Here is a 12269-nt window from a genome sequence, read left to right as displayed (position 1 = left end):
AGAGCACCATCCTTCTTGAGAAAATAGCAGTTCTCACTGTTCTAAACAGGGCAACAGTATGGACAGCAGCAGAGGAAAGTTGCCTCAGGATGTTCATTCAAAATCCTCCAGAGACATAAAGAGGAAATGTGCTCACTCACTATATTTGTCTAACATAGGACAACTAAAAAATACACTCATGATTTGTTAGAAAACCATCTCGTGTAAAAGATTGAGATATTATCCAGTTGCATTCCCAGTGTAAAGAATTTATTACCAAATCTGGTCAGCATGTATACTAATACCATCTCCTAGACAAAGCATTTGGAACTGATCCGACAAACTGACCAACAGTTCTTCAAATCAGGGAAGAGAGGTTATTTTGAGCATTCACATGATCACCTATTACATGTCAAACCGGGACAAGTAACTTTCATAATACTGAGAATTCCATTACAAGCTTCATTTTACTACTAGAAGGCAGAGAAGAAAAAAGAAATATTGACTAAAAGCACCTGTAAGTCTTTATTCAGCAACTGCAAGGTAAGGCAGATCTGTTTTTATCAAAAAAACTTAAATGTCAAAGAAAAACATTTTTATTACTAAATGTATGATGGCACCATCATACATGATTATTGCCAATTACAAAACAGATTTTGGCAGAAAGTTGTTCCAAGCACAAAGAAGCAATTACATCCAACCTTCACTGTCTGCCATGAGCATGATTATGCTGTTCTGGCTAAGGTTCAGGCTAAATTGGCTTATGCTGACATTTTACTGCCAGAAGATACATTTCATTTCAACCAGAAGTCTGTTATGGAATAGGCAGTGAACAGATGTGAAAACGACAAACTTCTTGGAGACAATTATTTGATACATAAATCAGCAAATTCTCCTCTAATACACTTACGCGCCTCACATAAGGAAGCCAAGGACACTCACTATGTAGTAGTGTTTATCCTTGTAGTGGAAAACTTTGTTAGCCTATATAGTTTTGAAATCTGCAGTCACAAAGATATAGACCAGGATAAAAGAGCATTTTTAAAAGTAACAGTTGTCTGTCACAATTAATTTTCCTAAATAAGTTTGCATTTTACATACCTGCAAATAAAATGTATACAAAATATAAACCCCACAGCTAAGAAAATGTTCACATTCTTGAGATCTTTAACATACAGTGAAATAGAAAGTTATAAAACAAGGTTAATCTACAGCACACAACTTAATTGGAAAGCCAGTTTGAATCCTACCTTCCAGCATGCTGAGGTGCATGGCATCATTGGCTCGTTTTGGCACACTAAGCATCACCTCCAGGCCATCCTTAATCTCACCTTTACCTTCTTCACAGCATGTGAGCAGCTCCTGAAAAAGATAAGCAGATGTAAGTACTCATTATCATGCACTTCTACATTAATATAATAGTCAACCAAATAGTACTAATAAGCAAAGAATCAGTTTTGGCATGTACAATCTTTTTGAACTTCTTACTCTACCAGTGACATGTCAGCATACTTAGTATTTATCATGATCTGCCCCTTCAAGGAGCAGCCCAAGCTTTCAACTAACCACCTCTAACTCAAGTAAGATTATTTGCTTTATAAGAAATCTTTAAAAGTTGCTTTAAAAACAACATTTTTCCTGATAAGCAGACACAGATACCACATGCAGTACTACATGGAGGTCCAGAACAATGCAGCTGCCAAGTTGTAAAGATGGTGGAAAGCAGGACAGCCCAAAAGGACCCCTGCCTCCCATGTCAGTTTGCTCCACTGCGCCAAAGATGTGTTCTATACTGCTGCTGCTAAGAGGATTTACACTGTTTCACGTATTCCATGAATTATGCTATTCTGTGTTCACACCATTAAAAGCATCCTACAGACAAAACTTTTGAATACAAAGAAGTATTAACTAATGGACAGAAGTTAAAAGAATGGAGTACGCTGAATTATTGCAGTGGAATTTAGGTTGATGCAGTTCCCTGTCCGTTTAACATCCCACAGGTATTAACATAACAGCACCTGAGCTGATATTCAAATTTCCTCACATCCTTTGAGCATTTGAACAGTAGCAATATAAAATGTAACTTACATAACCAGAATGCCATATTATGTTCCTTCTATTATTCAAAAGGCCCACTTAATTCATTCCCTCAGGTTAAATTCCTTTTTCCTTTTTAAAGAGAAAGCCGTGTGATTCCTACTATTACCATCATTACACTATTTTTATTTGACTGCCAATACTGCCATCACAGCAAAACACTATATCATCACACCTAAATCTTGCATGTGAACTCTGCAGAAAAATGAGTGCAATTAAGTATCCCCAGGAGGCACAGAAGGCGAGCAACTTCAATGCCATTTGGAAAAATAAGGAGAACTTTCAGAACTGTAAAATTTTTCAGTTATCATTCAAGTTTGGGACTCTCCATCCATCTTCTATGTTTTACATGTCCTCTTATTGGAAGAAAAAAAAAAAAGGGAAAAAGAAAAACCAACCACCACCACATAAATCCATTTTACTATGCAGCAAAGCCACCTGGCTCCACAAACACTGGTAAAACCAACCTACCCATTACTTCAATGATGTAGTGGCTAAGGCGTATTTAGTTTTAAAAACATAACTGTTAGAATCAATACTTAAAAATTTCTGGAACAGCACAGCACAGCCTAGAGTACTTCTGGAAGCTATAACTGAATCCAGTTGCACCTTTCTGCAGCGGGAGGACAGACAATGTGTTTCAGCTGAAAACAACAGACTTCTCTCCGTCCAACACTACCTGAAATAGCTACAGTGTTTTCCAGAATTTTTAAAAACAATCATCCAGGGCAGTTCTTACGTAAAACTGAGAGAGACAGATCAGTTACAGAGATTTTTTGGGAAGCTATTACAAAACAAGCAATGTTACCTTCCCAGAGAGCCAGCACAGTTCAAGAACACTGATGCTCAAGTCAACAAGGCATTTGTCCATTGAGTGAAACCTCTAACTACAGGTTTTGTTTATTTAAAAGCTAGTACTGGTATTTCCCAGCAATGTTACAAGTAACAACTGTTTGTGCAACAGCTCTACAGGTCTCCGTGTATATACATACACACACATACATACATTTTATAGGTATTTTATGGTATACAGCTTTATGTATAAATAAATTCTGTGTTTTACATTACTTAATACCATAAACATAGCTCATGGCTTGCCAGAATCTGTTGCAGAAACCATTACAAAAATGCGCCTGTCTATATGGCCATGAATTACTTTTTTCTCTGGAAATGCAAATTATGTTTTCTAAGTACACATTACTAGAGAAGTATCTTTTTGATTTACAGGAATCGGGACAAGAAGTTGTTTATTTATGCCTTCTTTCATTTTCTGTCTCCTAAAAAGCATTGCAGCAATATTTGAGGCTGCTCAGCACACTGGAGTCTCACATAGCAGAGCAAAACAACTCTCCTGGTTTCAGCGAGAGCCTCCCCTTCTTAAGAGCAGCAAAATCAGATGAAGAACTCTGAAATAATACTGACCTTTAAAAGGAGCTGGTATTTTGTTATCCTCTGGACAGGTTTGATAAGGTAAGAGGAGATAGAGTTGGCCAGTCCATGTCTTTGTTGTATCTCCTACACGAAAAAAAGCAAACATTTGACAACTGTGAGCACCAACACTCAAATACAGACTGCTCTGAGGGGTATAATGCAGTAAGATACATGAACTACAAATTCTATTTTAGCAAGGAGACAAAAAAAGGACAGGATGACAAGATATTCCAGCCACAGCAAATAGTTGTGTTGTGCATCTGCCTGCTCACTTTGTACAAACAAAAGATTATTACCTCCAAGGGTAGGTTTATTAAAATGCTTCACAGGTAAATACATGCAGCAATGACTTTTTAATTTTTAAACTAAAATCTCTGTTTCTTTTGTCACTACCAAGAGAGAAAAGAAAACAAATTTCAGTGTTCTGGGGAACAGCCAGGACTATCACAGAAAGGCTGCAGTGGAGGTTTATTAGCATCACCTACTAGTCTAAGTGTTGTCACAGAAAACATTTTCCCCCACAAGAGGGAGCACGAAGAAACATTTTCTAACTAAAGGAAAGAGGTTACCAAACACTTAAAAGGAAACAGCCACTTACAAATAAAAAAAGAATCACCTCCACAAAGCTAAAGGAGGAAAATAGAATTAGATGATAGTTAGATAGTATAATTATAGATCTGAAGTTCACAACTTCAGTGTTTGCTGCTTACCACAGTATCTCATATATTTTAACCACACAATTTCAAACAGCAAGTTGGGCACCACTATGTGCTTCCCAAACCATGATTACAGTATCAGAAATTCCCAAGATGGGATATACATGTCATTTTCACATGGCCCAGTGGTGGTATTGATGGAAGCTCTTGAAGTTACTTGGGTACAGAATTAGGTCTTCACACTTCTAATCCACTTTAGGTGGATTAGGGGATGGAGAGCTCTGGATACACTGGAAAAGAGAGGGATCAAAGGATGCCCCTTTGGAGATGGTCACAAGAACTTATTTCTAATGCAGTTTTATCAGAGCCCTTTGTGAATTATTTTTTTTGCCATATCTGCCTGATTTCCTGTAACTTCTTTAAAGACTGAAAGTTTAATGGAGGTGTCGCAAAAAGGGTTTACTTTACAAGGAAGGTTTAGAATCCCCATCTCCTCAGTGACAGACCTTTGAAATGAATCCCAAGAACTTCAGGGATTTTTTTTATTGTTTTTTATTATGTCCTTCCCTCTACTCCTCCAAATAATTCTAAACAAAATTTGTGGTGTCACTACACAGCTAGTGGCTCAGCACAGTGGAGAAGAAAAAAAAATTGAGCACTCTGAATAATCTGTAAATAAACATGCCACCAAAACTTATTCAGTGTGGCCCAAATTCCTCCCTAAAACCTCTAACAGCTGCTAAAATTTGGTCCCATCTCTAAGCGGAGTATTACACGTAGATCAAGTAACCTTGGGACTGAATAAGCAAAGGTGGGTGGTTTAGCAGCTCTGAACAATGGCAGTCAACTGAATTACCACTATATACAATTACAATTTAGAGGTGCTCCAAGAATTTAACAAAGATTTCAATCCTTATTACACACAATGCAAACTAAGCACATCAAAGTGCTAAGATTTGCAGAAAGTGCTTGTAAGAGCTCAGGATTCATGTCTCAGTTGATGCTGCCAGAAACCGTTCCCTGTTCTGAACTGCTCTGATACGTGATAGCAGCTTTTCACATTTGATTTGACAGCTTTATGAGACCAACTGAGCAGTATCAGTTAACCATGTGAGATATAAGATTGATTTTCTTAAGCTGGCACTAAATTGCAGCATTAGTACCAGGAAACTGTTATTTTTTTCAGAAATTGGGCACTCAGCACAATTGCAAGTACATTATTCAAGTTGCCAAGGCACACTTTTAAGATGGGCACAACATACTTACATCAAAGTATGCTCCTGCATGTTCTAATATCAGCTGGGTAGAATCTGGTTTATTTTTACAGTAAGTAACGTACATTTGGAATTTATCTGCCTGTAAAAAAAAATGCAAATTTACACAGGTTATCAGAGAGCATCATTTCTGGTTTTACATAGTTATCAGAGAGCTTATCTTTTCTCTCCAGAAACTGAACTACACAAAACTATTCTCCCATTCAAGCTGGCAGCATCAGGCAAGTTAAACTGAAAACAATAGTAATGTGTGCCAAAGTAGATTATTCATAACTAAGACAAAGATACTAAAGCAAACATGAATGCAGGATTAGGCAACTTGCATAAATCTGAAGAGCATCTAAGCATTGACATCTGATAGCAGTGTCTTTATTTCCCCCTTCAGCCAGTTAGAGATAAACATACTTTTACTCAAACTTGAAGGAAACAGCACTTTTACAAATTTTACAAATTAAAAAGGGACCCAGGAGTCAGAATCTATCCCTTCATTATCTCCCTTATTACTTCCAAACATAAGTCTGACTTCATTACCCAAGTAACAAAGCAGTGGCCAACATCTTCTGGTAACTGTTCGTATTTTTCCAGCTCCTTGAGGAATATACTATGGGTAGAAAAGAAATGGACAGCACAGTTTAAAAAGAAGTTTAGCTTTCATCTCAAGAGAACAAGAAGGTGACTTGCTTTTGGATGCTCAAAGGACTCAGAGCATACAAAGGACTGTAGAATCAGGTTTTGGAATATGCTAGGTGTATTTTATTACTTAGAAGATTCACAAGCCAACACAGAGACTAATGAATTAACAAAGAGGGAAGATTCCAAGCAAGTTTCCTGAACACGGATCTGCCTAGGAACCATTTCACAAGCCTCTTTCAAGCTCCGTACTCAAGTAAATGTTACAAAGGTGGGACATATCCACATAAGATTCAAAGAACCAAGAAAAAGCAGGAAGCCCTACTCTTTTGCATTAGCATTTGCACTTGGGAATCAGGAATGAGGGTTCTGAATGAATGACAGAGTCTGAAATTGATGTTTGTGCTGTATTTGTGTTGAGTTCAGTGGCTTCCCTCTCTCTAGAGCAACTGGAAAACCTGCGGCAAAATTTCAGTGTATCCAAATAATATCTAAGAAGCTAAAAGATGGTCAAGACGGAAACAGACAGTTTCTAATGGCACTCCTACCTGGCTGCAAAAAGCAACAACTGAAACAATTTAGCAATGCAAGAAGAAATCTTTAGATTTATTTTTTTTTAATGGAAAAGCATCCATTATTCATACGCACAATATTTTCATTAGGAAATCCCTCAGGTCATCATTTGGATTTAGCAGTAATATGGAAATGGAAAATAGGTCACTCACTTATTGTGGAACTCGTAGATTTCCTGCATGTTTCCAAAGATAATGTGTTCTTTGTTTACAATACCAGGTGGGATCTCCTCTACTCCACTTGTCATTTCCCATAGATATGTCTGCCCATAACAAAAAAGATGCATGAAAAGTCATGACAACCTCTGAACAGAAGCACACAGGTATCTGTAAGCATGCATTCCTGGAAACTGTAGAAGGATCACATAGCATCATCATCACCAAATGTGACAGTGTGACTGTTGTGTCAAATATACCTTGTGATTTTGACAGTAAAATCCACATTATAAAGCTGACAATTTAACATAACATCCAGACTTCAGCATTTAAAATGCATAGTGCTCTTGACAACCTATGATGCTTCAGGATATTCCTCATCAAGGTCATGTCTGCAGTCCAGAAGTTCATGCTTTGTGCAACAGCTAACACCAAACATTACTTGCTTCAGCATAACAATTAATGGGCACTTTTCCATGGAATCTCTCTGAATTTCTATTCAAAAAGTCAGCTAGTAGCAGAACATGTGATACAGATAATAAGAGAATTAACACAAGCTCTCCTCTATTGCTAGTGAAGCAAATAAAGTAAGCCCCTCCTTTTCCCCTCCCCTACCTCAAACTAAAAACCCCATATGTTTGTGAATTGGGAAAGAAGCAAATGCTTAAACTTAGTATGGAAATAAAGCAAAAATGTATAGGATGAATTCTGAAGTAGCTGTTATCAGAGGTAATTCTAAGTTTTTTCTTAATAGCAGAGAAGATACTTAATTTGGTCCTATGACTGCAAACCAAACATGCTCAGCTGTTAAAACCAGAAAGAAACAGAATGCAACGGACTGAATCCTGTCTTCAAAGATTAGCGAGAAAAAAAGAAAACTTACATCCATGCATTCCCGGAGGTCTCTTACGTAAGCCTTTTCTGTTTGAATTAGCTCAGCCATAATGAACCTTAGGTGACAACAGAAAGAACAGTCAAATCTCAGCCTGTTAGATCATTATGAATGCATAATAACCAGAATACATCTTTCTCCTCATCAGCTTTTGCTTTTTCCACTGCTGCAAGAAAAATCTGAAAACTGAAATGTGGAGACAACAGATGAAGGAGACATAACAGGTAACCTCCCTTCATTACTAACCAGCACAAAAAGAAAGGGGGAAGGAGATGGATTTTTTCCTCAAATGCTTTACAATCGCTACAGTCATTTAACTGTGGCTTCCCTCCTCCCCATACACATTTATTTCACATTATTTCTAAAAAGAAAAAAAGCATGTTAGAAGTCTGATACAGTTTTGAAAGTTTAAGATTCTGACATGCTAGAATTATCTGCGAGAACAAGCATGTGAATAAAAGACAATAGGAGCTACTAATATCACTCTCTTTTTACCACTTATTCAATTTCTAAGATGCCAGACAAGCCAACACAGTTGTTTCATTATCAGGATTGATTTATGCATTCTCAGTGATTAAAAAATAAATAGATTTATTACTCTTTCCTGCGGGCAGACTTTCGTTTTTCTTCATTAAGCTCATGAGCAGCATCACGCAGTTTCACCTCTGACCCTGGGACACTGGCTGGGATTATATCCAGCTGCAAGCTTTTGCTCTTTATTAAAGAAAGAAAGACTCGATTAAGGAAAGAGACAGGAGAAAACAATCACTAAATTAAATGCAAGCAAAGCTTGTTTACTTGTCATCACACTCAAATATCTCTTACCGATTTATTGGAATCAGAGGAAATACCCAGAGCTTTCTCTAAAGAGGTCCTGTATTTCTCCATGCGCAGGGAAAAGTCTCTGTACCTCTTATCCACTGCTGTGACACATTTTTTAATCTCTGTTGCATGAGCATGCCCTTTTTCACAAAAGCCATCAGCCAGCTGTATCAACAACTTCACCCTCTCTTTGGTTTGCTATGAAAACAGGAAAATATCAAAAAGTTACTAGCTCTACCTGTCATGAAGGGGGTCATTTTGCTTAACCTGCTACTTAGTGCAGTTGGAGCAGCCATCAAAGGAGCTAGCTTTCTCCTCTCTCTTCCCAGAACTCCTTTAAACAGGTACCTTTTTCTTAATAAAAATATCATAAGATGAATACAGGTTTCCTTGGGTTTTATTATTACATGACTAGATGCAGGTCTGTTGTTTTTCTTTCAAAAATGTCGTTTATAGCTAACTCAGATTAAATTCTGCTAGGCAAGCTTTTCAGCACACGGGTATTCTCCTTACATCAATACAAATGGGTTTTGATGCCCAAGAGGATATTTTGCTCATTACCACTGAAGCATTGGTATTGGACCTCGTCCATAGTCTCAACAATCTATCTCCTTCAGTCATCACTGAAATGCTGAGATGGGAATAAGTCTTGTCATATGCCTTACAGATTCAACAGCTTAAACAGATTAAGACTATATTCTTCAAATCTTTTTAGTATTATGTTTTGTTCTGATACAGTCACTGAAACTAAGAGAACAAGTAAACACCATCTAATCTGTAACTAAGTGATTTTCCCAATTAATAAGCTGCCTAAGACTATGCCCTTTCTTTCATGTAAATCATAAATCATCCACAATGGATGAGCTTATATCTCCACCTCTTTTTGGTACCACGTCAGAATTGTGTTGTCTGAGTAAAGTGCACTGTCAAGGCCCTTGGTAACAGGGAGTTAACCAAAACAGCCGATAAAAACTTGATTCTTTTATGACAGCTGGAAAATCAACAGTGCTTCTCTTTTTTTTTTTAAATTCTTTTTCTTTCCTAATGGTCCCTCATCCAAGCATTTCTTTTCACTATGGAGTTAGCAATGGCTAATACATCCTCCCAACAGGTAGCAAAACGCCAAGGGAGTGGCACTAACAACATCCTTTCAAAAGGGGCACCCACGTCATCTGCTGACAGAGGAAACAAGGGGGGCAGTGGTGCTCTGTGTGTTGGAAGGGATCCAGCAGCACAAAAGCTGAAGCAAAACTCAGAAGGAAGGAAATCCAGGTTTGAAAAGCAAAAGTGATCTCTGTTCTTTCCAGATTCTCTTTTCTCCCTTCCCACATGAACCATACCCAAGTCCATCTCTAAGTCTCCTTTTTTGAGGTGGTCTTTCAGACAAAGAAACACTTCCTTTCTTTCTATTGCTTTTCTATTTCTCAGTGAAGACTGGAGAGCCAAGAGGTGGAAGCACGTGACAGTTTGAACAGGTGACAAAACAAAGCAAAGCACAGAGACAGACAAGGCTACATAAGATCAGGTACTACAGTCATGCACTGGTTGCCTGTCTTTCAGTCTTTCATATGTGAAAACTGGTAAGCCTCACAACTGACATTTGCATCTCTGTGCAGGCTTCCAGATATGTAGAATAACATAATGCTGCAATGGCACTAAAGTTACAGCAGAATCACAGATTACTTTAATAAAATGAGTAACTTAACAAGCAAAGCTTTAGTTTTTCTACTGTCTTCTAATTAAATCACAGCTGAATAATAACATGCCTTGGTGTATTTTGTAACCTAAATGAACTAGCAGTAATCCACAGACATGAGGATACAAAAGTGGAAGTGAACGGCCATGCAAGGTTTATAGGTTTCTGAAAAACATTTTTAAGCTATCTCACTACAATTCTGTTATGAGAAATCAACAGCACATAGGGCTGATGGAGCTCTGATAACAGTGATTATCTTCTGATTATCTTTTGGTTTATTCTGTTCCTAGCAGAAATACAGACAGAAAGCCACTGCAAGTAAGCAAATCTTGATCAACACATCCTTGTTTTGGTTTTTGTTTTAGGGGGACAGGAAAGAATTTGGGTTAAGTTTTTTAAATCTTAGATACTTTATTTATTTATTTTACCTTTGCTGTGATCTGAAATTCTTCGTGTTCTTTTAATAGCTCTTGAGTGTGCTGGATACTGGAGCCAGTGGAAGTATGTGTGGATAAATAAAATTCTCCATTGTCATGAATCCATTCCAGAGCCTAAAAAAAGCAATAAAGAAGGAAAAGTAAGAGAGAAGGCAACATACTTTGGCTAACAGAAACTGTCTGTAATCAGTATTTGACAAATACAAATTAGCCACAGGTAAATTTTACTCTGTCACTCATGGCAGTCATTTAATACCTCTACAATACCAAACAGTTTGTAACTGAAATAATTCACTCAGACCATGAAGCAATGCTTAAAGAATTAAAAAACTGACACATGAATCCGAATAGTTCAGGGAAGTTCAATACTACAGACTACGGTAGTTCACTATTGAAAAATTCAAACTATGTCTATAGTTTTGTTAGTACACTCCCCAGCTGAGCGGAAATCACTGTTTTAGTGCAACACAAAACAGTTCTAGCCAGAAATATACATTCTCCAACTTGTTAAAAGGTACATAATACTGCCAAATGCGTAGGATAAACTTCCCAAGCACGTAAGATTTAACTATCATTTCACTCTTTAGCTGATGCATTCCAGCTTCAAAAAGTATGTTCTGTAGTTAAATGTACTCCTAGAAATTAAACCTGCAGCTGAGAAGGAATGGTGAGATGTATCACTTAAACCAATTACTGTATGTATAGGTAGTAAAAGACAAGACCTAAGAATGACAAACTAAAATTGCCTCCCTTCCATGTCCTGGCACCTTACATTCTCACTATTATGAATCATGCTGAACCGTGTTATTATTTATTTTCTATCCACATTCATATTTTCTGCTCTTTTAAGCATAACTTGGTGGTTGCAAGGGATCCTATTCTCTGGCTACCAGAAACCAGAGTACTCTCAAACTGCCATGTAATAGTAAAAATAAAAAAAATGTAACTGAACACTGACATTACCAAGAAGTTCTGCAGCTCTAAATACAGGCTACTACAGCAGGATGCAGAGAGACATCAACTTAGAAACTTCTTCGTCTTTATATAGCCAGTATTAGATATTCAAGAAGTTTAAGACAGCTTTCTTGGGACTATGTGTTAATAAATGCATGTGTATCTTCTGTGTCTTCAGTGAATGCAGACAGCACAGAAATTCAGTATCCCAAGAGAAAAACTAGTAGGTTGCTAGTGAGTCCTCATTCTTCCTTTTACCTCTCATGCTTTCAATTTATGTTGTTATCTATCCATGTTAGCAAGAACAGGAGCTTAATCTTGGTGGATAGTAAATATGTATTTGCCAAGAGCATAACCTTACCCTGAATCAAAAAAGGCATCATCTGTAGTATAATTCCACCACAATTTAAGCTCATTAAGGCTGCAACCTGATCAAAGATAATCAAACAACTTGGATTTTCTTCCTTCTATTTAGGATGCTTTTGCCTTTTGGTACAAAAACTAAGGTGAAAGCCTCCAAAATTCAACACTGAATGTGAAAGCTAGGATGCCATTCACCTAGCATGCTAATGCATATGCAAGCATGATGAGATGGGACAGTATTTTTCAAACATCACTCATGGAAACAAACCAACTGCTCTTGGACTACTGTCAAGAAAAGAGACATTTCAAC

The 12269-nt window shown here is 37.4% G+C and overlaps 1 protein-coding gene across 2 annotated transcripts in view; it reads right to left on the bottom strand.

Annotated features, from left to right (window-relative positions):
- The window catches only part of TRIO (trio Rho guanine nucleotide exchange factor), a 237230-nt gene that overhangs the window by 76612 nt on the left and 148349 nt on the right, over positions 1-12269 (bottom strand). For both annotated transcript variants that reach the window (XM_034069302.1, XM_034069293.1), the window contains exons 21-29: positions 10634-10756; positions 8513-8707; positions 8286-8401; positions 7679-7745; positions 6793-6902; positions 5969-6038; positions 5430-5519; positions 3499-3591; positions 1230-1341 (exon numbers count right to left, since the gene is read on the bottom strand). In XM_034069302.1, the coding sequence (XP_033925193.1) occupies positions 1230-1341; positions 3499-3591; positions 5430-5519; positions 5969-6038; positions 6793-6902; positions 7679-7745; positions 8286-8401; positions 8513-8707; positions 10634-10756 (976 nt within the window). The remainder of the gene's footprint in view (positions 1-1229; positions 1342-3498; positions 3592-5429; positions 5520-5968; positions 6039-6792; positions 6903-7678; positions 7746-8285; positions 8402-8512; positions 8708-10633; positions 10757-12269) is intronic.

Source organism: Melopsittacus undulatus, chromosome 1, assembly GCF_012275295.1.
Source record: "Melopsittacus undulatus isolate bMelUnd1 chromosome 1, bMelUnd1.mat.Z, whole genome shotgun sequence".
In the NCBI taxonomy this organism is placed as follows: Eukaryota; Metazoa; Chordata; class Aves; order Psittaciformes; family Psittaculidae; genus Melopsittacus; species Melopsittacus undulatus.
The sequence above is the reverse complement of the archived record's forward strand: the minus strand, read 5'-3'. Positions and strand labels throughout refer to the sequence as shown.